A 25,255-nucleotide genomic window follows, 5' to 3' on the forward strand; every position below is an offset into this window, starting at 1 on the left:
CTGGGCGGGACTTGCCGGGGGCGTGGTTTTAAGGCTGAGGTGCCTCTGGAGGCGCCCGCGTCGAGTCCGCCCCTGAGAGCCGATTGGCTGATGCACTGGGCCCAGGATGGGCCGGGGGCGGGCCCATTTAAAGCCCTCTGGACAGGAGCGATTACTGTCCGAGCTCAGCGTCGAGACAGGTGCAGGCTCGGCGGGCAGACCCTCCGCGTTGCCAAGCCCATCTTCTAGCAGATGGGGCGGGCTGTGTTTCCTTGACCGACTTTTGTGAGCTCCCCCTCTCCGGCGGAACAGAGACCATGGCCCCTCCTCAGGGTCCCCGGGCCCCATTGGAATTCGGGGGTCCCCTGGGTAATGGGACAGGGAGAAGGGACTTGGGGCAGAGGCTGAGCAAGGGAGAGTTGGAGGGGGTGAGCTATGAGCCTGGACTGGGGCAGGATTTGAAGGTGGAAGGCTTTGGGAGGATCCTGGGGTTTGCAGGGTTGGGGGGGTGTCTGGAGAGGGAGAGCTGAGAAAGGGCCAGTCCTGGGTGCTGCAGAACGGGGGATTTGTGGGGTGGACTGGGAGTTCGAGCAGGAGGGTCTTCGAGGAGATCTGGGGGGGGGGGTGGACCAATATGGAAGTCAGAGAAGGGGACTGAGGCAGTGGGGAGCTTGGGGGAGGGGGGATGAGAACCAGACCCCGAGGTGGGTGCTGGGAATACTGAGGGAGCCCAGGAGAAAACCGGGCGCCTGTGGGGGCTTAGGGGGAGGGAGCTGAGAGCGGACGCCCAACGCTGTGGCCCCCTCCCCCAGGCGCTGCGGCGCTGCTGCTGTTGCTGCCTGCCACCATGTTCCACCTGCTCCTGGTGGCCCGCTCCGGCCCCGCGCGCCTCCTAGCCCCACCCCCCTACCTGCCGGGGCTGGAAGCGCTGTGGAGCCCGGAGGCGCTGCTGCTATGGCTCACCTGGCTCGGCCTGCAGGCGGCGCTCTACCTATTGCCGGCGCGCAAGGTGTGGGCTCTGCTCGCGACGCGCAGGGTAGGCGGAGGGGGCTCGGCGAGGGGGAAGATATCCCCCAATCCCTTATCAGAGCCTCTTGTATCTGCAGGTGGCCGAGGGGCAGGAATTGAAGGACAAGAGTCGTCTGTGGTACCCCATTAACGGTGCCTGGGGGACAGGCCCTTGCACTGCAGTTGCGCGGGTCGGGGTGGAGCTCGGGTGTAGCTGGGAGGTCCCTGGAGATTAGCCCGGACCCCAAGCTCGCTCACGTGCCTCTTCTACGCTCAGGACAAGCGCCCAGGAGTCTCTCCACGCCCATTGTCCTCAAACCTCTACCCCATTTACTGCTATTCTATGCACCAGAGCAGTGGCTAGGGTGTCCTCCCCGAAGGCCACGGTTACAGCCTAATGCTTGGGGCGAGGTCTGTGGTCTCCCGGAGCTTTGGGGTGTGTGTGTGTGTGTATTTGAGCGGAGGGGGTGCGGGTGCACAGCCCCAGGGCTCACTGTGTGCTGTGCTTCAGGCTTCCAGGCCCTGGTGCTGACCTCCCTGTTGGTGGTGCTGGGGCTGTCAGGGGGGCTGCCCCTGGGGGCACTCCCAGAAATGCTCCTGCCCCTGGCGTTTTCAGCCACCCTCACCGCTTTCATCTTCAGCCTCTTTCTCTATATGAAGGCTCTGGTAGCACCTGTCTCCGCCCTGGCACCTGGGGGGAACTCAGGTGAGAGGGGGAGTCCCAAGGGGTGGAGATGGAGGCAGGCAGGGGGGGCCTGCCTGCACCTCCACCCCCCCCCCCCATTATTCTCCAGGTAATCCAATTTATGACTTTTTCCTGGGACGGGAGCTCAACCCTCGAATTTATTCCTTTGACTTCAAGTATTTCTGCGAACTTCGGCCTGGCCTCATCGGCTGGGTATGCTGGGCTTGACTGAGCTGGCTTTGGGCCGGGGGAGGGATGGGATGGGGGAATCCTTGCTTAGGCAGGACAAGGCCAGAATTGTGCAGACATGAATCATCATTCATTCATTCCACAAACATTTGCTGAGTCCGCCATGTGCCCTAGGCACTGCTCTAGGTATTGGGAGACAAAATTAAAAAATTATAGGAGAAAAAAAATCTGTTTCATAGAGCCTACGTTCTAGAAGAAGAGACAGACAAAAAAATAAGTATACATAGCATGCCAGGAATGAGGAGTGCTATGGAGGAACAAAGCACTGTGGGAGCTAGGACTGCACGTGCAATTTTAAATAAAGCAGTCAGGCGTAGTCTATTTCCAGGAGAGTGATCACATGCTCCTTGGTGGTCAAGGCAGTGCAGATCACTGGGTTAGCAACCCATCTGTCACTGGTGGCCTCTACAGCATTCTACAGCATTCCAACTGGGTTCTTTGGTTATAATCACTCATGCTGGACTGCAGCCAAGATTACCAAGGTCTCTCATGTCACCCTGGAAATGATCTCATCTGAGGCAGGCGCACCAAGTGCCCTCCATGGATCTGGATCCTGGCCTGACCACCGGCACATCAGCCTCTGTGGCTATTTCCTCATCTGTGAAATGGGATAAAATTAAAACTTTCAGCCAGGCAAAGTGATTCACGCCTGTAATCCCAGCACTCTGGGAGGCCAAGGAGGGAGGATTGCTTGAGCTGAGGAGTTTGAGACCAAGAGTAAGACCCCATCTCTACTGAAAATAGAAAAATTAGCCAGGCATCATGGCGTGCACCTGTAGTCCCAGCTACTCGGAAGGCTGAGGCAGGAGGATCGCTTGAGCCCAGGAGTTTGAGGTTGCAGTGAACTAGGATGACACCTCTGCAGTCTACCCAGGGTGACAGAGTAAGACTGTCTCAAAACAAAACAAAAAATTAAAGCTTTCTCCCAAGATTATTGTGAGGAGTAGAAGAGGTAAACTTAATGAAAGAATCAAGCTCAAAGCTACTAAAACACAGGTCCTTGGGACAGGTTGGCTCCAGTTAACCACTGAGCGCTTACTATGAGCCAGGAATGCTATGCTTAGCACTCCATGGCACGATGCCATCAAGTCCTCAGACAGCTCCATGAAGCAGGTCTGTAATCACCCCCCTCTTCACATGGGGGTGGGGAAAGTGACCTTTGGAGAGTGTAAGCAATCTGCCTGAGTGGTGAAGTTCATTCAAAATCACGTCTGTTTGAACTCTGGAGCCCCAGTGCCCACCTGCTCCCAGGCTGCTCGCCACAACGAGCAAATACGCTGCCAGCACCTTGGGAGGCAGCCCTCCACAGTCCCTGTGTCCCTGGGTACAGGCCCTGAATCCACTGGACAAAGGGCTGGAGTGTGACTGTGATAGGTGAGAGAAGGGCAAAAGCTGCCAATAATATTCTGCCCAGGTGCTGCCGCTCTGTGGACATGACCACCCTGTCCCCTTTCTCCCCAGGTCCTCATTAACCTGGCCCTGCTGGTGCAGGAGGCAGAGCTGCAGGGTAGTCCCTCACTGGCCATGTGGCTGGTCAATGGCTTCCAGTTACTCTATGTGGGCGATGCTCTCTGGCACGAGGTGAGGCTGAACTGGGCAAGGGAGGCAGGGGAGGGTGTCTGAGCACCTGGTGGATACTGAGCCAGTGTCTGGGTCCTATCCCTGCAGGAGGCTGTCCTCACCACCATGGACATCACACATGATGGGTTTGGCTTCATGCTGGCCTTTGGGGACCTAGCCTGGGTACCCTTCACTTACAGCCTGCAGGCCCAGTTCCTGCTTTATCATCCGCAAACCCTGAGCTTGCCCATGGCCTCTGTCATCTGCCTCATCAATGGTCAGTCAGGAAGGGACAGCAATTTGGGCTTATCATTTCCCCTCCCCCTGTCATTCATTCTCTGTTTATTCAGCACCCACTGGGTAGGTAGGTGCTAAGCCTCAGGCACTTCTCTAAGGCTGGGGGTAGGGTCCTGGGTGTCCAGGCAGAGTCTGGGCTGTGGACAGGTTGGGTGGATGGCCAGGGTCGGGCAGAAGGCTATGACCCTCAACCTTGACCACCTGCTCATACTTTCCCCCAGCCATTGGTTACTACATCTTCCGTGGGGCTAATTCCCAGAAAAACACTTTCCGAAGGAATCCTTCTGATCCCAGAGTGGCTGGTGAGCTGGGTCTCAAGGGTGCCATAGGTGCAGTGGGGCAATTGGGCTTCCTGGGAGTTTCCCACCCTGCTACCTGTCTTTCCCAGGCCTTGAAACCATCTCTACAGCCACAGGACGGCAGCTGCTGGTGTCTGGGTGGTGGGGTATGGTCCGACATCCCAACTACCTTGGAGATCTCATCATGGCTCTGGCCTGGTCCTTGCCCTGCGGTGAGTGGCCTGGGTGGGTGTGGGCAGGGCCATGTGAAGGGAGGGATGGCATGGTGACCACAGATGCCCTAGTGTAGTCAGGGAGCTGAGGATGGACCCAGTGTGACTGGAGCACACCTTTATGCCAACCTAATATTGTGGGCCTCACTGCAGACCTTGAACCTTTCACTGTTGAGTCCTGATGCCCTGTGAGCCATTAGACATGGGAACGTCTGTGAACTGTAGGGTGGTCACAGAGCCTCCCTCCCTGCAGGGGTGTCCCACCTGCTACCCTACTTCTACCTCCTCTACTTTACCGCACTGCTGGTGCACCGTGAGGCCCGGGATGAGCGGCAGTGTCTGCAGAAGTATGGCCTGGCCTGGCATGAATACTGCCGGCGTGTGCCTTACCGCATCGTGCCCTATGTCTACTGAAGCAGTTTCACTGCCTCAAGAGGGGCATGTGCCCACCCACGAACCAGCACACCCAGGACCAGGAGCCCGGACACACTGGGGACTCAATGGCCTGCACCATACCCAGTCTTCAGCTCCACCATGCAGGAATGAATGACCTCAGAGAAGAGGTGGTTTGGGGCAAGGAGAAAATGAAGCCAGTGCCTCCAAATGGAAATACTATTCCTCCTTTGGATAAACAACTGGAACCCTTGGTGGATTTCTCTCCCATTCTGGGGCCAGGGGACTGGCTGGGTCAGCACTGATCAGGGAGAAGCTGGGATGCGGTTTGTGGGCCCAAGAGTCTGGGGTCAGCTGGGATGACAGCTATCACTCAAATGGTCACTGACTGCTCCAGCCCAGGAGTTTGAGGTTGCAGTGAGCTGTGATCATGCCACTGCACTCCAGCCTGGGCAATACAGTTGAGACCCAATCTCTTTTAAAAAATAAAGAAATGGGCACTGCCAACAGGGCAGACCAGTCAGTCACAGCTTTATTAAAGACAAAGGTCCCCAGTTTAGCCAGGGAGCTCCTCAATGAGAGTCCTTGGGGCAGGTGGCATGGGGCCTCCCCACAGCCGCTCCAGCTCCCCAGTGAGGGCTGCCACCTCTTCCGCTGCCACAGCATGGGCTCTGTGGGCCCTGGTGCAGTCTAGAGCCAAGGGTGTGAGGGCTGCCTCGTTTTCGTTGGTCCAGGCCAGGAGGAACTGGCACTTCTTCCGGGCCCGGTAGAGGCGATCTTGCTCTTCCCTATCCACGACCTGTTTCCGGGCCCGGCCCAGGGTCTGCACCAGGTGCCCCAATGCTGCCAACGTGTAGCCTTTTTGGTTGGCTGGGCCCTCGCCCTGCAAGATGCGGGCAGCCTCGAGCATAGCACCGCGCGTACCCAGGGGCCCAGGGGGGTGCTCGCCTGCTTCCAGCACGTGGGCTGCGGCCTCCAGGGCTTCCTCTGCACAGGCAAAGACTTGCTGGGCGCCCAGGGCTCCGGAAACGCCCAGCAGCGAGGCACAGAATTCAGACAGCAGCGCGTCGTCGCCACCATGGTAGAGGGCCAAAGTGTGCGCGTAGGCGAAGAGCACGTTGGGCAGCTGGAAGCGCACGAGCGGCGAGAGAGGGCCACGGCTCAGGCTGGCCAGCGCGGGGATGCGAGTGGGCACAGGGGGCGTGCAGGCCCCTGGGGCGTCTCCAGGGACCCGCTCGAAGGCCGCGGGTTCTGCGGCTTCATCATCTTTCACCGATTCTGGCGGGGTCCTCGCAGGGGCGGGCTCCGGTTCCCCGGCGTCACTCCCCGAGGCATCATCCACCTCCTCCAGAAGCCGCGGTCCAGTCCTGCGGCCCCACCACCACGGCCGCCACGGAGGCAGCAACCGCCCGGCCTCGCCGCGGCTCAGTAGCCGCTCGAAAGCCGCCTTTTCGGTCGGCGCCAGCCGCTCCCAGAGTCCTGAGAGGCCGCCGTGCGCCGAGCCGGGGCTGAAGCCTGTCTCCGCGGGCTCGTCCTCGGTCTCGCGTTGCTGGCGCAGCCGGCGCAGGGCGCTTGCCAGGCGGCTGGGCGAGGCGCTGCGGCCGCGGAGCTCTCCAAGCACCTGGTCTCGGTAGAAGTTTTCGGCGCAGGTGCCATGCGCCCGGTAGCAGCGCAGCGAGCAGTAGGGCACGTTACAGCGAGGGCAGGTGTAACGCGCCGGCTGGGCCTCCCCTACCGGGCAGAAACTACAGGGCCCGGCCGGCTCCATGGCAACAGAGCTGCGTGCTGCCCGCGAACGCACACCGCTCTAGTCCAGCTTCCGGCGCTGCTTCTGTACTTCCGCCTCTTTGCCTGGCCGACGGAGCACTCTGGTTAGGCAAAGCTTCCGAGGGTTCTCGCCAATGCCCGCCCACGCTGGAGGCCACGCCCACCACCATTCCCAAGTATTGCTTGGGCAGGCGCAGAAGCTGGGCGTCACGTACAAGCCCCGCCTTACACGATGACGCACCCAGATCAGAAAAAAAGGCGCCGAGGAACCCTCCGCCGGTCCCAGCTCCTCCCCTAGTGGTCGCACCGAAACGTGGCCCCAGATTGCCTGAAGAATAAAATAACTTCCTTTTTAGCACTATGATGCGCTGTGGCAGAAACCAGTCTTTGCTAAGCATCTACCCTGGGCCACTGATTGTGCCAGGCCTGTGGAAGATGAGGTGGGACCCTGCCTGAAGGAGCCGCTACTTAACTGGGGGTATAGACAAAGAGGTAGAGTGCAACAAAGACCAAGATGGGGGTGTTGGGGGGGCATTTCCTCTCTTCTGCAGAAATCAATATTTAAGAAAGATCTGAGCTCCTATTTGATTTCCTCCTCCAAACCGGTCTCTTCGTTGAATAACTATATTCTCAGGAAGTATCACCACCATTCATCCAACTAATTTTTTTTTTTGAGAGTCTCCCTTTGTTGCCCAGGCTAGAGTGAGTGCTGTGGCGTTAGCCTAGCTCACAGCAACCTCAAACTTCTGGGCTCAAGCGATCCTACTGCCTCAGGCTCCCCAGTAGCTGGGACTACAGGAATGCGCCACCATGCCCGGCTAATTTTTCCTATATATATTAGTTGGCCAATTAATTTCTTTCTATTTATAGTAGAGAGGGGGTCTCGCTCTTGCTCAGGCTGGTTTCGAACTCCTGACCTCGAGCAATCCGCCCACCTCAGCCTCCCAGAGTGCTACCAACTTTTTAATTCGGTAATACTATTTCTGGGATTCGATCCTAAGAAAATAATCCGAAGTATGAGGGGAAAAATATCTTATCAGAAAATTGTTCAGGCCAGGCGTGGTGGCTCACGCCTGTAATCCTAGCACTCTGGGAGGCCGAGGCGGAAGGATTGCTCAAGGTCAGGAGTTCAAAACCAACCTGAGCAAGATCGAGACACCATCTCTACTATAAATAGGAAGAAATTAATTGGCCAACTAATATATATAGAAAAAATTAGCTGGGCATGGTGGCGCATGCCTGTAGTCCAAGCTACTTGGGAGGCTGAGGCAGGAGGTTTGCCTGAGCCCAGGAGCTTGAGGTTGCTGTGAGCTAGGCTGATACCACGGCACTCTAGCCCGGGCAACAGAGTGAGACTCTATCTCAAAAAAAAAAAAAAAAAAGTTCACATATGTGTTGTTTATTGGCAAAAACTAGAGTTAGTGACCTTCCCTTACCACCCCCACTTTCATCCAATCATGAGGTAAGAACTCTGGCCCAAGCCAAGATCCATAAACCCAGGACTAACTGGGAAGATGCAGACATGGTTTGGAAGAGGCAAAGAAGAAAGGAGAATTTAAGTCCAAATTCCTGGCAAGGCAGGCTTCTAAGAAGGAAAAGTTCAAAATGTCAAGTACATCTGGGTTGAGCAGAGCAAGAAAGCCAAAATGAAGTTTGACCCCTGAGAACAGAACCCTCCAGGAAATATCCCATGTGGATCCTGTTATCGAACTTACTAGGTGTAGATTCTAGGTGCCAAGAACACAATGAGGATCAAAAAGAGATGAGGTCCCCACCTTAGCAGAGCTTAGTCTTGTGGTGCTATAGGAGTGATGAAGCAAATTGTGCTAAGTTAAGTGCAGTCTTGATCCATGGCACCCTTGGAAGTAAGTCTTGGTTCTTCTCCCCTTGCATATAATCCTATACTCTGTCATTTCTGCCTCCAAAATACCATGTTATTTGTTTTGATATGGATCACACTATTTCCCTACCAAGATTTGGATGTACTTGGAAGATTTTCTTTGATCCCTACTACTACTGGTGGTCTAAGCTACCTGCCTGCTCACTTAGATGACACCTTAAGTGGTTTTCCTAACTTTCCTGCCAGCCCTCCAGAAAGACCAACCAGAGAAATAGAGATCACATCAGTCTCTTGCTCAAAACCTTCTGTGAGCCTCCATTGTACCTGGACTAAAACCCAAACTCCTCCTCCATGGCTGACAAGGCCCTTATAGGATCTGCTACCCAACCAGAGATAGCACCTCTGCCCCTGCAGTCCTGTTGGTGGAACTGTTTCCCTAGCTCATCATTTGATTGACTAATTTCAGGTCTCTCACATCTCATTTTCAGAGGTCTTCCCTAGGGACACTCTTCAGTATGTCTGTCTACACCCCACCCACACTTTCATTCAGCACCTTTTCTTTCTTTGAGGCCCTAACACTTGTAACTGTTTCACTTTCCACCATAAAAATCTAAACCACTAGAAGGTAAAAGCCATGTCTTTTTTTTTTTTAAATACAAGAGTTAAAAATAGCCAATATTTGCACTTACTATGAAGCAGGTGCTGATCTAAGCATTTTATATCCTTTGCTAGAGGGAATCTTGAATTGGCCCCAGAAGAACTCCACTTTTGTGAACACCAAAACAATCAACTATCCAATCACAGGTGTGATTACATAAGCAAGGCCAGCCAGGCAATCACAGAGGTACAAACATGGTCATGGTCACTATGGTGTCAATGCAAAGGCAAAATTGATTTCTAAAGCTGAGGCAACACCACGTCCCTGCCCTGGACTCTACTAAGGTCACAGCTGGTCCCAAATTCAAGCAAAGGCCAGATTCATCTTCTACTCAAACCCTTTCCCCCCTCTCCTTTCCACTGCTGTCTCCATAACAAACCTCCCATCACAATGATTCCTGCTACCTTCTGTTTATAAGATGAAAAAGAAAGACTTGGGGGTAAATTATCAGGAACACCCCCAACTCTTCAACTGAAGGGCTGGCATCTGGGCTTACTGCTTCTTCACAGGAAGCCTTCTCTTGTAGTTTACCACCATTCCCCGGACAAAGGGCCTCAGCTTTATCTGTCTCACCATTCTTCCAGGGGACATATGAACAGCCCTAGAAGCCATGCCTCTCCCTGAGGAGGGAGAAGCATGCATCTTCCTTAAAATGAAGATGAAACAGTGAAATGACTGGGCTAAGTGGCTTTTTTATTAGAGAAAGCCAGGATTACAAAGAACTTAAGAGTTGGCATTGGGGCCCTTCTTCTTGCCAAAGGTAGGCACAACATTGACAAAGCGCCGATTGTACTGCATCCGCCGCTTGGCCCGGCCTGTCTTCTTCTTCTTCTTCTCCTGTTTGGCCACCTGACAAAAAGGACAGCTAATCAGACTCTGGATGACCTCTTCCATGCCTAGCATCCCTTCCCCTTGGGTTTATCTCCAGGGAGGGGAAAAGGCAGATTGGGCACAAGTCCAGGGTCTTGACTTAGCTGTGATAGGAAGAAGACAAAGTCCAAACAACACACTAACACTCTCACTCACCTTAGGAGTCTGACCTCTCACTTTCCCAGCACGAGCCAGGGAACCATGAACTTTACCTGTGGTGGGGAAAGGAGGGCAGCAGCAGGTTAAGATAGCAAGAAGGCACCACCCAACAGAGTCCCTCCTCCTTCAACTCAAGCCTTTAAAGACAAGCTGGGCCCAACAGGTAGTGATAACAAAGTTGTAGAAATTGGCCTCTAGATTTTCCAGACTTTGAAGAAGAATTGAATACCACCTTAGGAATCCAGTCTGACCTCCTGATTTTTTTTTTTGAGTCAGAGTCTCACTCTGTTGCCCAGGCTACAGTGCTATGGCATCAGCCTAACTCACAGCAAACTCAAATTCCTGGGCTCAAGCAATCCTTCTGCCTCAGCCTCTCAAGTAGCTGGGACTACAGGCATGCACCACCATGCCCGGCTAACTTTTTTTTCTATATATATTAGTTGGCCAATTAATTTCTTTCTATTTATAGTAGAGACGGGGTCTCGCTCTTGCTCAGGCTGGTTTCCAACTCCAGACCTCGAGTAATCCGCCCGCCTCGGCCTCCCAGAGTGCTAGGATTACAGGCATGAGCCACAGGCATGACCGGCCTCCCATGGAACTCTTAAGAATTCATTCAGAAGGTGGTAAACATGAAGAATCATCCTCAACTTAGGACAGTGGAAATCACCATCTGTATTGCCACAGAAATGACCCTAAGCTTCCAGGACCACACAGCCCATATCCATTAGGAGCTTATAGGCAGTTCAAACAATATTCCTCCCCCACTTACCTCCGAGCATGCGGCCGGCTACTTCCAAAGTTGTCAGGGCCTCCACCCCACACTGGCTCAGGATAGCCTCATCCTCCAGGGGCGTGCCTGCCAGGAGCACGACTTGATCTTCCGGGGCAATGCCCTCTAGTGAGGCTACATGATCCTACAAGGAGAAAGAAGACTCAAGCATTCTCGAGCGGCTCGACGATGAAAAGCAGAAAAAGGATGAAGTCCTTTTTCTGAATCTGAAGGAGCAACAAGTAACCTTACCTTGATCTGAGCGACCGTCTCCTGGCCGGTCACCTCGAGGGTGTGTAGCTCCTGGGCGCGGACAAAGAGCTGCATGTTGGCGTCTGAAGAAATAAAGGCGGCTTGTAAGAGTAGAGAAGAAATGCTCTGTTACAAAGAAGGCCAGGGAATGGAAAGCAGCCCAGAGGAATCGCGCTGGGATGGAAGTGGTTGCGGTGGCTCACGTGTGGAAGGCCGAATCTGCCAGGGAGCTCGGATCGTGACTGGACCAGGGCAACAGAGCAACAACCTCCGTACCTCGATTTCCCCCACGCCCTCTGACCTAGCGGGAAAGCTGCTACTAAGCTCTCGGAATTTAGCTGTGGCCCAAGGCTTACCTGAAGCACAGCCCCCGCAGCCGCTACCACGAAGATGGAGTCAAGAAAGAGGAAGGAGCGAGGACGCGCACGTCCTCACCGCCGGCTGCGTGCTACGTCACTACTGAGCGACCGCGCGGGCTTCTTATATTTGTACCACCCAAGGCGGTCCTAGCTCCGCCTACTGGTGCTCTGCGCCGGCGTTCTTCCGTCCCAGGCGACGCGGGCAAGAAGCGGGGGGGGGGGGAGGGCGGGGCGCGACCAGACTGGTTGCGCGCGCAGTACGCTAGCGTAGGCGGGGCGTTCCAAGATGGCAGCTACCATGTTGCGGGTTACCCTACGCGGCTGGCTACCCGGCGTCCAGCGGGGCTGCGGGTTACGGCTGTTGGTGAGTTCTGAGCTTGGATCTGAGGGCAGCGGGTTGGGTGTATCATTGTTATTCATTGTAACCCTGAATGGCCGGGCGTGGCGGCTCACGCCTGTAATCCTAACACTCTGGGAGGCCGAGGTGAGAGGATCACTTGAGCTCAGAAGTTCGAGACCAGCCTGAGCAAGAGCAAGACCCGTCTGTACTAAAAATAGAAAGAAACTAGCTGGACAACTAAAAATATGTAGAAAAAATGAGCCGGGAGTGGTGGCGCATGCTTGTAGTCCCAGCTACTCAGGAGGCTGAGACAGAAGGATCTCTTTTTTTTTTTGAGACAGAGTCTCACTTTGTTGCCCAGGCTAGAGTGAGTGCCGTGGCGTCAGCCTAGCTCACAGCAACCTCAAACTCCTGGGCTCAAGCGATCCTAATGCCTCAACCTCCCGAGTAGCTGGGAGTACAGGCATGTGCCACCGTGCCCGGCTAATCTTTTGTATATATATTTTTAATTGGTCAGTTAATTTATTTCTGTTTTTAGAGATGGTGTCTTCTTCTGGCTGGTTTTGAACTCCTGACCTTGAGCAGTCCGCCTGCCTGGGCTTCCCAGAGTGCTAGGATTACAGGCGGGAGCCACCACGCTTGGCCCAGGAGTTTGAGGTTACTGTGAGCTAGGCTGACGCCATGGCACTCTAGCCAGGGCAACAGAGTGAGACTGTGTCACAAAAAATAAATAAATAACCCTGAAAATCGCATCCCTTGTTGGGGCCCTTCTAATTGGGGTCACTTGTTTTGAGTGTAGATGCAAGACTGAGAAAGTGGCAGAGAATGGAGTGTCCTCTGGGAGCAGTGTGGTGGTTGGAATTTGGCTGCAGAGCAGCCCAGGTTAGTCAGGATTCAGAGGAGCTGCACATCGACTCTTGCTGCCTAATTTTTCCAAGGGGAAACCGTTACACAGGGTAGGGACCGGTCCCAGATCATTGGCGACACCTTTGGGAACACAAAGCTCCAGATATTCAAGCCACTTCATTCTGTTTCTCTGCTGTCCTTATAACCCTGACCCTATCAGAACTCCAGGTGTCTGTTGGGAGGTGTCCCAAAAGGATCTTTAGGCTGGAGAATGGGAGGACAGATTCAAGTGTGACCTTGATTAGATAGTTTATCATCTAATTTCCTTTTCTTCCCCTTTCCCTTCCCTTTTCCTGTCCTGTCACTCTGGCTAGAGTGCAGTGGTATCATCATCTGGGCTCAAGTGATCCTCCTGCTTCAGCCTCTAGAGTACTTGGGACTTACAAGCGTGTGCCACCACACTCAGCTGTGTAACTTTTTTTTTTTTTTTTTTGAGAGTCTCGCTTTGTTGCCCAGGCTAGAGTGAGTGCTGTGGCATCAGCCTAGCTCACAGCAACCTCAAACTCCTGGGCTTAATTTAAGCAATCCTGCTACCTCAGCCTCCTGAGTAGCTGGGATTACAGGCATGTGCCACCATGCCCGGCTAATTTTTTTTCTATATATATTAGTTGCCCAATTAATTTATTTCTATTTATAGTAGAGATGGGGTCTTCACTCTTGCTCAGGCTGGTTTCGAACTCCTGACCTTGAGCAATCTGCCCGCCTCTGCCTCCCAGAGTGCTAGGATTACAGGCGTGAGCCACCGCGCCCAACCTTGTGTAACTATTTCTTAATGTCATCCTCTTTTGGCTGTAAAAGGGGTAATAAAATACCTAATCTGTTACATTATAAAAATTAAGTGAAAACTATGCCCACAAAGCATGTAGTACAGTGCTTGGCAGTGTCTATATGAAGCTAAAACTTTCTAGATAAGGGGAGGAGTACTATCATGTGAGTGTGAGGGGGGAATTATTATGTTTGCTTCAAGTGCCTAATCCAGAACTAGAATGTTTCAACAGAATGTTCAAAGGAAACTTAAATATTAACAAATGCCATATTGGTTGTTCTTATGGTTGATCAACTTTTTGGAAATATACTTGTCATTTGAGTCCAACAGAAATCCTAAGAGAGGCAGGCTGTTCTGTGCACCTGAGCTTCTCTTAAGTTCTACTTGCACTCTGCACCCTGGAAAACTCTACAAGGATCAATAACAAGGGTGGCACCAGTCCAAGGTTGGACAGGCAGTTGCTGGGCAGATATCTTCAAATAAGTGTTTTTTTGTGTACGGTTGCTATGGCCTTTGTGCAAGGTTGTGGTGTGATGGTTCTCATTATTGGGCATTTGTGCATGAGAACCCTCAATTTATGGCCTTCCCCGGCTCTATTTGTCAATATTTTTAATCCAAGTGACTCCATTTTAATTCTGACAACTTTCACACCTACCCCCAGCCTTTTATTTACGCCATTTTCTCTGCCTGTAACGTTTCCTTTCTCTTCTTCTTTTTTTTTTTTTTGAGACAGAGTCTCGCTTTGTCTAGAGTCACTCTAGTCACTCAGAGTCACTCTAGTCTCGCCCAGGCTAGAGTGAGTGCCATGGCATTAGCCTAGCTCACAGCAACCTCAAACTCCTGGGCTCAAGCAATCCTACTGCCTCAGCCTCCCGAGTAGCTGGGACTACAGGCATGCGCCACCATGCCCAGCTAATTTTTTCTATATATATTAGTTGGCCAATTAATTTCTTTCTAGTTATAGTAGAGATAGAGTCTCACTCTTGCTCAGGCTAGTTTCAAACTCCTGACCTTGAGCAATCTGCCCGCCTCAGCCTCCCAGAGTGCTAGGATTACAGGTGTGAGCCACCGCGCCCAGCCTTTCTCTTCTTACTGAAGTTCTGCCTATCCTGTGTTGGAGACAAGGGTTTTTTGTTTGTTTTGCCTCAGAGCCAGACCCAGGGGCCTCTGGGTTACCCCAGCTTTGTGGAGTCCGTGGATGAATACCAGTTTGTGGAGCGCCTGTTACCCCCCACCAGCATCCCCAAACCCCCAAAGCATGAACATTATCCCACCCCTAGCGGCTGGCAGCCTCCCAGAGGTGAGCTGGGTGATGGGGATGGTCTGAAGGCTGCAGGGAAGCATTCTCCCCACCCATGGTCAGCCTGCCCTAGCTAAGGTTTTGGATTCCTCAGTGGGTTCAGGACTCATGTCAAGATACACCCAAGGAAAGGCCCAGGATTGGAGCCCTGTAATTCACTGGTACCCATGCATCCACACTATTGGGATGGGATTGTCCCATATGGGGAAAAGTAAAGCACAGAGAGAGAAAACCCAAGAGCTTGGATCTCCCCTCTCCCCTTAGCAGACTGTGTTCTATAATTGAGAACCCAGCTTGGAAATCAGGGAGTTCTAGGTTTGAATTGGGCTCTGCTATTCACTGCTGATACGATTTTTAGTTAATCACTTAGCTTTTCCCAACCTCGGATTCACCAAAACGTTCAGCACATAAAGCCCTTAGTGCCAAGCCCAACATATGGTAGGTGTTCAGTGCTTGTAAATCTCAATCCCTTTGTTCCAGAGATTGATTTCGGCTTCCCTGACCCAGTGGAGAAGGGCAAGGATTGGCCCCATAGGGGGACCCTTGGGGTACCAGGGCAAATAATTTGGTCCTGACTCTAAACTGAGGGGAAGAGATCCTCTGAACTGAAGTCTGAAGGTGGTTTTGTCCAGGTGGGTGCCCTGACCCTCTGTAGACTCTGTGAGGGGAAGGGCCTTGGCTGAGCTGGGATGAGGCCTAGGAAGAGTTGGCTCATCACTCTCCCTCCTTGTCCCAGACCCACCACCCAACCTGCCTTACTTTGTGCGGCGCTCTCGGATGCATAACATCCCTGTCTACAGGGACATCACACATGGCAACCGCCTGATGACTGTCATCCGGAAGGTGGAGGGGGACATCTGGGTAAGTGGGTGGGTGGGTTAGGGTCCGGTCCTGATCCTTTGAGGGCTGTAGGGATGGGAGTCCTCTAGAAGGGAGGGACTCTTGGCCAGGCCTGATTTGTCATCTTCCTCCAGGCCCTGCAGAAAGATGTAGAAGAGTTTCTGAGGCCACTGCTGGGGAAGACACCCATCACCCAGGTCAATGAGGTGACAGGTACCCTGCGGATTAAAGGCTACTTTGACCAGCAGCTCAAAGCCTGGCTCCTGGAGAAGGGCTTCTGAGGCCCAGCTGAGCAGCCTGCATGATGGCGTTACGACAGACTGTAGTCCAAGGGACCTCAGGAGGAGGGATGTGGGTGTCGGAGCCCCTGGGACAGGGATACAGAGAGGGCTAAGGGCTTGGGCAGTGCAGAGTGTCAGGCCTTTTTTGCATAAAGGGATAAATGGGACTCTGTGCACAGGTGTCAGTGCTGGGGGAGAGCTACCTGACGCTGGAGACCAACCAGGAACACCCAAGCTAGTGGGGGATGTTGGCTGCTGTCCCTCTCCTACACTTTGGCTTCTTCCTGCATTGGGGTTCCTTGGGCTCAACTATTCAGATTCGAGGGGTTATTATCTGGTGGAAACAGTAGCCCAACCTAATTTAGGGGAGGGTAGCACAGGGTAGAGCCACTGGGCAGGTTCCTTCCTTTGCCCTTTAGGGCTCACTGCTGCAAACATCCCTGAGCCCTTGCTCTAGGCCTGACTTGGTATAGGCTATGGAGATGACAGATTTCTCAGGCATGGGTCCTGGAGGCCTTAAGTTCCAAGTGCAGTGCTGAGCATGGGGGCACAGAGTGCCCATGTCAGCCCCTGGACTCTATCTGGTGGAGAGAGGTAGGATGCCCATTCTGGGTCTCTGTTCCATTCCAGACCAGACTTGGGCCTGACAGCATTTCCAGCTCTAGCTGGTCCTACCACCAGGGAGTGCCTGGGAGCTCCTTGCAGCCCAGCACAGGGCCATCCTCCCCAGCCTGCTGACCTGGAATCAAGGGTAGCCTTTTGCCCTGCCATCACATCCCACCCAGCTAGCCTTCACATTTGCCCCATCCTTGGAGTCACAGGCTAAAGGCCTGAGGCCCTACCCCATGGCAGCATCAAACTGGCTAAGACAGCTTTCACATTCTGGCTCTCCTACTTGGTATCTTACCTGAGGCATCATATTGAACTTATCTGGGGCTCAATTTTTCCATATGTAAAATGGGCACATCTTCCCAATCGGTTCATGGTCAACAGGGTCCCAAGGATAGTGCTGGCTTATGTGAAACCCTCACTCCTGGAAATTATAGGCTCAAGTCTACAGCCTCAGCAAGGAAATGGAGCCCGACACACTGATGCTATGACACAAGCCCCACCAGTCGTTAATGCAAGTTTTTATTTGGCCGTATATACAATTTAAGCTATTAAAATTTGTACAATATTTACAAATTAAATAATCATCTGAAACTGTCTCCAGCAACTCTTGTAACACAAAACCGAGGGGGAAAATACCAGGGCAGGCAGGCCTTGGCTCTTGTGGTCCCTCCCTGGCCCACAGCCTTTTCTAAACTGGAAAGACCAGGAGCCCAGCACTCCTGCTTCTCTTTCTGGAGTTTAAGCATTCAAATTCAAAAGACAAAATTTAAGCCAAAAAGACACACGACCAAAGAATTCCAATTCTAAACTCAAGAAAAGTTCTGCAAGTTGAGAAGTGGCCTTTCTTGGGTTCTGGGTCCGCAGTGGTTAGGGAGCAGGCACACTAGCCTTCAGCCTGGAGCGCGGCTGTGCAGTGGCTGCTGGGTGAGATGGGTCAGTCTCACCTGAGAAGCTGCAGGGGAAAGGGGCCTGGGGGAGGGGAGGGGCAGGGTCCCTCAGTGCCGCCCGCCTGCCCCCCCACCCCCAGGCACTCCTTTCCCTGAGTTGTGTGGTTGCCAGTAAGACATGGAAATGCCACAGGGCACAGGGGGGCACAGCCACCACCACAAAGGGCTTCTGGGGAGATTAGGGTAAGAAAAGGAAATCTGTACCAGTCTTGGTGGGTGGGCTGGGGAGCAAGTTCCTGGCCTGCCTCCAGGCCCTCTAGAGCCCACACTTGGGAATGGGAGCTAATACTGTTCGGCACTGCAGCGTGACTCCGCACACACAAGCAGGGCCAGGAGGGGCTGCCCCTTCTCCCAGAAAGGAATGGGGGAAGACGGCTTCCCAGAGGCTGAACTTTCTGCCTTCATGGCCCCAGCTGGACACCGGGCTAAGGAGTTGGAGAGAAAGGCTGGAACTACCTCCCCCCAAAAGCCCCACGGCTGCCAGGGATTCTAAGGGCTGGAGTCAACTGGGAACTCAGGCCTCTCTGCACTTGGCCTAGGGGATGCTGCCTCCTCTTCCTCAGAGCCGGGGGGTCACTACTCCCTGGTGCAAATAGAGGGAGCTGGCACTTGGTGGCAGGACGTGTTCTAGGGCTGCTCAAGAGAGCAAGGGCAGGGGCCAGGGCCGGGGCAGTGTCAGTGGGCAACAGGGGACTCCAACTTCTGCAGGCGGCGGCGACGCAGCTCTGCAGCATCGGGCTCTCCGTCCTCGGGCAGCTCCTCGGTGCCCACTGACTCAGGAGCTGGGGACAGAGAGGTCAGAAGTGGGACCCAGGGAAGTCCCCTGCCCCACCCCTGGGGCCTAATTACACTTACCTGGAGGCTTTTCAGTTTCAGGGGCTGGTGGGGAGGCTCCTGGGGATGGGGTGGTGGCCTCAGAGCTGGGGATGCTGGTGGAGGAGGCAGCAGCGACAACTGGGGGGGCAGTCTCCTCAGTGGGGTTGACTGAAGTGGCAGGCCGAGGGGGCCTGGAAAGAGAAGGGAGGAGAGGTGGGCCTGGCTTGGGCAGATTCTCCTGCCCTTGGTGAACCTTGCAGGACAGAGTCTAGCATGATGTGCCTCTGCAGCCCCAGTGACCAGCAGACACAAGTGAACACGTGTTGAATGGAACCCTCAAGGGCCAAGTAATTCTGTCCCCTAGATTGTGAACCACTTGTAGGCATGGACTGTTGACCTGTTCACTTTTACCCTGGAGTGTCAGGCACCTTATAGGGTACACACCAAATAAGTCCCAGAGCACTCAAGCCTTGGACTCCAGTTCCTCTCCAAGCCTGTGCTGTCATTACTGGGTGCCAGGCACTGGGTACTTGTCACTTAAGAAGAGCACTTAAGGGGAAGGTTTGGAGTGGGGATTATGATACGAAACCTGTTGGGTACAGTGTACACTGTTCAGGTGATAGGTATATTAAAAGCTTAGACTTCTCCACTATGCAATTCAGCTATGTAACAAAAATCACTTGTACCCCCTAAATCTACTTAAATAAAAAATGAAAAAAAAAATAGCTCTTAAAACCCCTCTATTCTGACGAAGTAATGGAGCTCACAAAGCAAGTGAGCGATGAAACCAGCTCCTGGACTTGAGCCAGGATAGCTCCAAGTGACTTCCTTTTATTTGCTCCCTCAGTTCATGGGCAGCAATTCCCAGTCACAGTGTCACCATACCCGAGGGTGTTATGTGTTGAACTAATAAAGCACTGCAGATTCTGAATAATTTGCCTTCGGAAAAATACAGAGGCACAAGATTCAAGGTCAGCTCTCTAAAATACATCGCTCCTACTTAGATCCAGACATGTCTTGTGGAGTGGGAGGATAAAAAGGTACCAGGAGTCAAGAACTCCCTGAATCCCTGCCCTAGGCTGGCCTGAAGATAGGTGGCCTGAATCAGCAGGTGTCAGGGTGGCAGGAGAGCCAAAGGCCGAGAACCGTTGCTGGGAACCTCTTGGCAGCTCTGCTCCTTCACAAACCCATCCCATGTCCCCCACGAAGACGCACCCCAAGGAGGCCAGCACAGTGAGGTACTGGTTGATCTGCAGCATGGCGGCATCCAGCAGCGTGTGGATGTTGCGCAGGCTCTGCAGCCGGGCCTCCAGGTGCTGCCGCTCGTGGCCTTCCAGAGCTCGCAGCTCCTCCGGGGTCAGCCCAGCAAAACCCGCGGGGGGCACAGGCATTGGAGGGAAGGCTGGAGAGAGGTAGAGGCTCAGTCTGGGCTTCCTGGGCCTGATACCACCCCAGCCTCCAGAACCACCTGGGGAGGAGCCTAGCTTACCGAAGGGTGGAGGCAGGGGCATACCCATCCAGGGAGGTGGGAAGGGGAAGCCTGGGGCAGGGCCGGCCTCTGCCGCAGTGCCAGAGCCAGGTGCTGGGGCAGAGGCAGCACTGGTGCCAGCAGCTGTGGTTGTGGCTGCTCCACTGGGCCGAGAAAGGGCCGCTGAAGCAAGAACAAGACGTGACTGTTGCTGGGCCTCATTCCATCCCTGCCACCCCCCCCCCAGCTGTCACAGCACCCAAAAGGCTCACCTGCACTAGTGGATGGAGGGGCCACAGCCTCTCCTGAGCTGGGGGGAGGTGGGACAGGTGGAAAGGGGCCCATGGGAGGCCACAGCGGGAACATGCCTGGAGGAAAAGGAGGCAGGAGGCCCTGGGGGACTGCAGAGAAAGGACAGAGTGATGAGAAAAGGGCCAAACTAAGATAGACCCAACTCCCAAGCAGCAGGCTTGGCTACCGAGAGCTCTGTCCTCTACCCATGGGCCCCTGCACTTAGCACTTGTCACACGGATAGCAAGCATCTATTTCTTATCTTTTCACCCCTCCCCAGCTCTGACTGTGATGCTGGAGGACAGGGACTTTGATTCCCCAGCATCTCCCATACCCAGACCAGGGCAAGTACCCAATGGTGTACTGAATGGATAAATGAGGGGACACTCACAGTTAGGGGGCTGGGGCAGAAGTGGGGGAGCATGGGGGGCAGGGGGTGGCCCCTGATCCGCAGGCTCTGGGGGCGGTGGTGACTGGGCTGGTAACGATGCCCGCAGGACATCCATACGGCAGGTAGGGCAGGTCTGCTGCCGCTGGAACCAGGAGCGCAGGCAGCTGGGGGTCAAGACCAGGCAGTGGTCAGCAGGTCTGTAGGGGCCTGCCTACGGGGCCTGTGCCCTGATGTGCAGGCTCTCGGGGGCCTCTCCCACCTGGTATGGAAAATGTGGTTGCAGGGCAGTCTCTTGGCACCAGTCACCATCTCTTCTCGGCAGATGATGCAGACATTGTCCATTGCCTGGAGTTCCTCTGGGGTGGCATCTGGATACCTGGTTAGGATGCAGGGATGTTTGAGATCCAGAGCTGGAAGCAGGGGTATCTGGGGCAGAGCTTGGGAGAGGAGCCAAGAGAAGCCTACTTACAGTGTGTTCATGTTGCGGATGGCTCGGCGAGACATGATGGCATCTGTCACAGCTTTCTTGAACTGTCTGAAAGGACGGTCAGTGAAAACAGGAAGAGGGAGGGGAGGGGTCAGGTCAGGAGGGTGGAGGGACAGGGCTAGGCTCACCTCATGGCCAGATACATGGGCCGGATGGCAAAGAGTGGGAAGGTGTGCACCTTGATCATGATGGTCATGAAGGCCATGTACAGCAGAACCTTGATGAAGCCTAGGAGAGGGTTGCAACAGGGCAGTGGGTCACTGGGTCTGGCAGGCAGAGTGGGGGACACTGGTCCAGGTCAGAAGCAGCCCAGGCTCCTCTCACCTGTAAAGAGCTCTGTGTAGAGCATGTACACGGCCTTGTTGTCCCAGGGGTTCTCGCTCTGAAGGTCCACAGAGTGCAGCACATACTTGATGAAGATGGTGAGCACCATCGTCATCAGGATGGCGTACTGAAGAAAGAGGGGGATGTGGGGACATAAACACACAGCTCCTCTTGCTGCAGCCACACTCTGATCCACTCAGGCCTGTGTACAGCAGGGTGCAGTGGTACAAGCACAGGGTCTGGGCACAGCCAGGGTCCTCCTAGTTCCCCCATTCACTTGCTGTGACTTTATTGGCAACTCACTGAATCTGTTTGCACATCTGTACGTGACAGAATTGACCCTTTATAACAGCGTTGTCTTGCTGATTAAGAGATGTGGGTCAGGAGCTCAACACCGGGCCTGGCATGCAGTAAGTGCTCAACAAATATGAGCTATTGGCCAGACGCGGTGGCTCATTCCTGTAATCCTAGGACCCTGGGAGGCTGAGGCAGGAGGATCACTTGAGCCCAGGAGTTCGAGACCAACCTAAACAAGAGCAAGACCCTGTCTCTAGCAAAATATAGAAAAATTAACCAGTTGTGGTGGCATGTGCCTGTAGTCCCAGCTACTTGGGAGGCTGAGACAGGAGGATTGCTTAAGCCCAGGAGTATGAGGTTGCAGTGAGCTATGAGGAGGCCACTGCACTCCAGCCTGGGAAAACAGAGCAAGACCTTATCTCAAAAAAAAACCCCAAAAAAACAAAAAAACAAACCCTGGCCGTTGTCACTGAACACATTCTTCCTCTGCCAGGGACTTGCCTCCCCCGTTTTCCATCAAGCTAATTCCTTCCTGTCCATCAACAGCCAGCTCTGGCATCAGCCTCCAGAAAGCCTTCCCTGAGCCCCAAGGTGGGGATCCTCCTCCCAGCCTCTTTTTATACTTTTCCCTGATTGCCTAGGGGTACACATGTCAGGGCAGGGGCCAGATCTGACTGATCAATGCTCTATGATGGCAGCCTGGGGCTGGCTACATAGCAGGTGCTCAGGCACGTGCAGTGCCACCGCAGGCTTGTACCCCCAATCTCCCAAGCCAGTTTTACCTCAAAGCCAAACACCAGCTGCACAGAAGCCCCACGAGTCAGGATGCTGTGATAGGCGTGGCTGACGAAGAGGAAGTCCAGGATACCCAGAAGGAACATAAGGGCTGTGGGGACCCCCGAAATGGGGGTGGGTGGGGTCAGCCCAGGGCTTGACAGCCACTTCCTGCACTAGGACAGCCCCACCCCCAAGCCCACCATGGCCCCAGCCAACCCGTCAGGTGGGCACACTCCACTAAACCCCGGCCCTCTGGGAAATCCCATTTTGCCTTGAGGGGGGGGGGGTCACTGGGGCTGCCCAAGCTCCAGGTGAGGAGGCAGAGCTACATGCCCTGGCAGCTGAGAAGCCCTGGGGTGGAACAGGACAGAGACGATGCAAATTAACTTCCTAAATTATCTTTCCTGTACAGCTGTGGGCTGAGGGCGCAGCCTGTGCTCTGGGGCGCGGGTCCATGCCTAGTGACTGTTCGTGGTCCAGTCCTCCATGGCGCCTCTCCCCTTCGGCCCCCTCCCGCCATGAGTCTCACTCACAGACAATGCGGCAGTGAAAGAGCCAGGAGATGTTGGGGCTGCGCTCCATCTGAGGCAGAGCAGAGAGGGGGCCTGTCAGGAAGGCTGGGACTCACCCCACAATCCCAACCCAGGCTGCACTGCCCCTTAAGCCTGCTCCAGGGAACCCCCTGACCCGACTCACAAAGTCCACACGGTCCTCCGCAAGCCAGTGGAAACATTTGAGGAAGAGAAGGAGCGTGAAGAGCGCAACGAAGCGCGGGCTGAAGTCGTCCCGGAAAACAGTGAAGGCCAGACAAGTTTCAGTGACAGCATACCAGGAACGTTCCAGGAGGTGCTGGGGTTAGGCAGGGAAAAACATGGAACCAAGACATGATGCTTGCCCCGTGCCCTGCCCCTCACCTTTGGGGTGGCCAACCTCTTACCTCCATCTCTGCTGCCCTCAGCTGCCCAAAGAACACCTTGCCCATCACTTTGCCCAGGAGGAAGACAAGGACAAAGGCCTGGATGTACAGGACCTAGGAGCAGGGAAAGGCTATGGTTTGAAGTCACTTTCTGCTTTCCTCTGCCTGGGACTCATCATTCAGGAACCTCCTATGCCCATCACAGTTTATTTAAAGTTAGACAGCTGGTGTCTACTTCTCTTCTCCCCTCCTTACCTGACCTGTAGCCCCGCCCCTGCCCCAGGCAGACTCCTCCTTCCCTCACAGGGAGTTCCTCCCTCCCGGAGTTCTGAACTCACAGCCATGCTGGGGCTGGACTTGGTCAAGTACACCACAGTGGGGTAGAACTGGTGTTTGAGGTAGTAGGCATGAGCCACCACGGCCCCTGTCAGCGCCAGGCTGGCCGCCATCATCACTGCGGTGCGGAACATTGCCCTGGCCCGGAGACCTGCATGGGAAAAGAAAACAAAAGAATTTATGTGATGCTCATGCTATGCAAACCCAGCACAGTGCCTGGCACAGCGTCAATAAATAGGAGAAAGGGGGAAATTGCATTTCACCCTCACAATCATCAAATCAAGAATAGTACATGCTTCCCCACTTTACAAATAAAACAGACTCAAAGGGGTTAAGTGATCACACGAACGAAAGGCCTGGAACCTAGGTTAGTTTTCTTTCAAATCTAGGGCTCTTTCCACGCTGTCTACCAAACCGCCTCCTCTAGGGAGGCAATGAGGAAAGGCAGCAATGTCGGAGGAGGGAAGCACTGCCACCACTGACCCTCTAGTGAAGGTGCTGGGATGGGAGGCCAAAGCAGAAATCTGCTCCAGGGGCGGGAACGCGGCCTGGGCAGGGAGAAGCTAAGGCGCAGGGGGCCGCAGCCTGGGTAGGCTACAGTGCCGGTGACAGCTGTGCCAGGGTGGGTAGCTCGGACGCGCGCCCCACGGGAGCGAGCTAGGTACGTCAGCCTGGAACCCTGGCGCCCCCCAACCCCCAGGACAGTGTCAAGTCAGGGCCCTCGAGAAACGGCCGACCGGCAGGGTGCAGTGGCGGGACAGAGTGGGACCGGGCTGCCTTCACTGCCGCACACCTGTGAGCACCAGGAGTTGCGAGCGTCGCAGGCGGGGCCCAGCCTTTGGGAGAGCGGCCGCCCGGGCGCTCCAAGTCTGCCACCAGCTGACAGGCCGAAAGCGGGCGTCGGGGCTGAGGGGGCGCGCAGATCCCGGAGACCTCTAGGGGAAAGACCGGGTCCGCACCCCAACCACAACCCGGGCTAGACTTCGTCACACTCACCAGGACACCAGCGCCGCGAGCCCGCTCAATCCCCGCGACTGCGGCGGCCGCTCGGGCTAACAGCACTCCCCACCCCCTGCGAACCGGAACTTCAGGGGTAAGACACCTCACTTCCGGCGGCGCGGGGCGCGGCGTGGGTCATACCAAAGGGCGCCCCCCCCGCCCCAGCTTGCAGTGTCCCCTGCGGTGCCGGAAGTGGCTGTTTTTGTAGCAAATCTGGGCTTCGTGCCCACGGGGACGGGCTGAGCTAGAGACACGAGATGGTCGGAACGGAGTAAGCAGGGCGGGGGGAGTCGAGCCCCCTGTTTGTTTGTCGCAGATGGTATGGCCTGGACCGCTGGGTGGCCTCAACCTACTCGTGGGGGACGCTGGTAGCAAAGCGGCTGGAAGGTGGCGCGTGAATGCGCCGTACCCCTTGGAGGGGGAATGTGCAAAGGACAGACTTCACAGGCAAGGGGAATAAAATGTTTTAGATGCTCATTCCAGGCAGAGTCGCAACAGTTTGGCAGGTGTTCTCTGGGAGAACTGCATGCAGAAAACAAAAATTTGTCTTATGGGTGATTCCTCCCGGTGCTGAGTGGGAGTGAATTGGGTCCCGTGTCTGTCACTGATTGGTTGCAATAAAGTTACGCGGACCAATGAGGAAAAGAAAGGGAATTTGCTAGCCTATAGAAAGAAAAGAGCAGGTGAGTGGTTGCTAGGGGCGGAAGGCTGCGTTGCCTAGGACTGGGTCCTACCCCAGCTGGCTGATAGTAGTGAAAGTGCAGTCCGTGGGCAGGTGACCCTTGTCTGGCCTCGGGGGGGAACA

The 25,255-nt window shown here is 54.6% G+C and overlaps 5 protein-coding genes across 7 annotated transcripts; 2 read left to right on the forward strand and 3 right to left on the reverse strand.

Moving 5' to 3' along the window:
* The first annotated feature begins 127 nt into the window (after positions 1 to 127).
* Positions 128 to 4,935, forward strand: TM7SF2 (transmembrane 7 superfamily member 2). 2 transcript variants are annotated; one of them, XM_076001786.1, is made up of 10 exons: positions 128 to 348; positions 792 to 988; positions 1,086 to 1,140; positions 1,499 to 1,693; positions 1,782 to 1,885; positions 3,383 to 3,502; positions 3,590 to 3,758; positions 4,000 to 4,080; positions 4,167 to 4,289; positions 4,443 to 4,552. In XM_076001786.1, the coding sequence occupies exons 1-10, from the start codon at positions 297 to 299 to the stop codon at positions 4,469 to 4,471; spliced, it is 1,125 nt and encodes a 374-aa protein (XP_075857901.1). In that variant the 5' UTR covers positions 128 to 296; the 3' UTR covers positions 4,472 to 4,552. The 2 variants fall into 2 exon arrangements, with proteins under 2 accessions (XP_075857901.1, XP_012633491.1); XM_012778037.3 differs by having other exon boundaries at positions 129 to 348; positions 4,543 to 4,935.
* Positions 4,936 to 5,193: 258 nt separating this feature from the next.
* Positions 5,194 to 6,959, reverse strand: ZNHIT2 (zinc finger HIT-type containing 2). Its single transcript, XM_012778038.3, has one exon. It carries the CDS (start codon positions 6,448 to 6,450, stop codon positions 5,239 to 5,241), a length of 1,212 nt encoding a protein of 403 aa, XP_012633492.1. The 5' UTR covers positions 6,451 to 6,959; the 3' UTR covers positions 5,194 to 5,238.
* A 2,660-nt stretch (positions 6,960 to 9,619) lies between these two features.
* On the reverse strand, positions 9,620 to 11,471 carry FAU (FAU ubiquitin like and ribosomal protein S30 fusion). Of its 2 annotated transcripts, none has more exons than XM_012778043.3 (5): positions 11,354 to 11,471; positions 10,998 to 11,080; positions 10,746 to 10,890; positions 9,974 to 10,029; positions 9,620 to 9,796 (listed from the first exon to the last, which is right to left on the reverse strand). In XM_012778043.3, exons 2-5 carry the CDS (start codon positions 11,070 to 11,072, stop codon positions 9,671 to 9,673), a joined length of 402 nt encoding a protein of 133 aa, XP_012633497.1. In that variant the 5' UTR covers positions 11,073 to 11,080; positions 11,354 to 11,471; the 3' UTR covers positions 9,620 to 9,670. The 2 variants fall into 2 exon arrangements, with proteins under 2 accessions (XP_012633497.1, XP_012633498.1); XM_012778044.3 differs by having other exon boundaries at positions 10,998 to 11,098; positions 11,354 to 11,447.
* An 89-nt stretch (positions 11,472 to 11,560) lies between these two features.
* Positions 11,561 to 16,763, forward strand: MRPL49 (mitochondrial ribosomal protein L49). The gene is made up of 4 exons (XM_076001787.1): positions 11,561 to 11,720; positions 14,518 to 14,668; positions 15,405 to 15,529; positions 15,643 to 16,763. The coding sequence occupies exons 1-4, from the start codon at positions 11,643 to 11,645 to the stop codon at positions 15,787 to 15,789; spliced, it is 501 nt and encodes a 166-aa protein (XP_075857902.1). The 5' UTR covers positions 11,561 to 11,642; the 3' UTR covers positions 15,790 to 16,763.
* Positions 16,764 to 16,904: 141 nt separating this feature from the next.
* SYVN1 (synoviolin 1) lies at positions 16,905 to 24,559 on the reverse strand. The gene is made up of 16 exons (XM_012778045.3): positions 24,448 to 24,559; positions 23,454 to 23,602; positions 23,137 to 23,229; positions 22,896 to 23,048; positions 22,733 to 22,781; positions 22,205 to 22,308; positions 21,126 to 21,252; positions 20,930 to 21,029; positions 20,784 to 20,849; positions 20,574 to 20,690; positions 20,315 to 20,478; positions 19,905 to 20,033; positions 19,654 to 19,815; positions 19,380 to 19,566; positions 18,204 to 18,355; positions 16,905 to 18,130 (listed from the first exon to the last, which is right to left on the reverse strand). Exons 2-16 carry the CDS (start codon positions 23,583 to 23,585, stop codon positions 18,024 to 18,026), a joined length of 1,842 nt encoding a protein of 613 aa, XP_012633499.1. The 5' UTR covers positions 23,586 to 23,602; positions 24,448 to 24,559; the 3' UTR covers positions 16,905 to 18,023.
* Positions 24,560 to 25,255: the final 696 nt, after the last annotated feature.

Source organism: Microcebus murinus, chromosome 4 (assembly GCF_040939455.1).
Source record: "Microcebus murinus isolate Inina chromosome 4, M.murinus_Inina_mat1.0, whole genome shotgun sequence".
NCBI lineage: Eukaryota > Metazoa > Chordata > Mammalia > Primates > Cheirogaleidae > Microcebus > Microcebus murinus.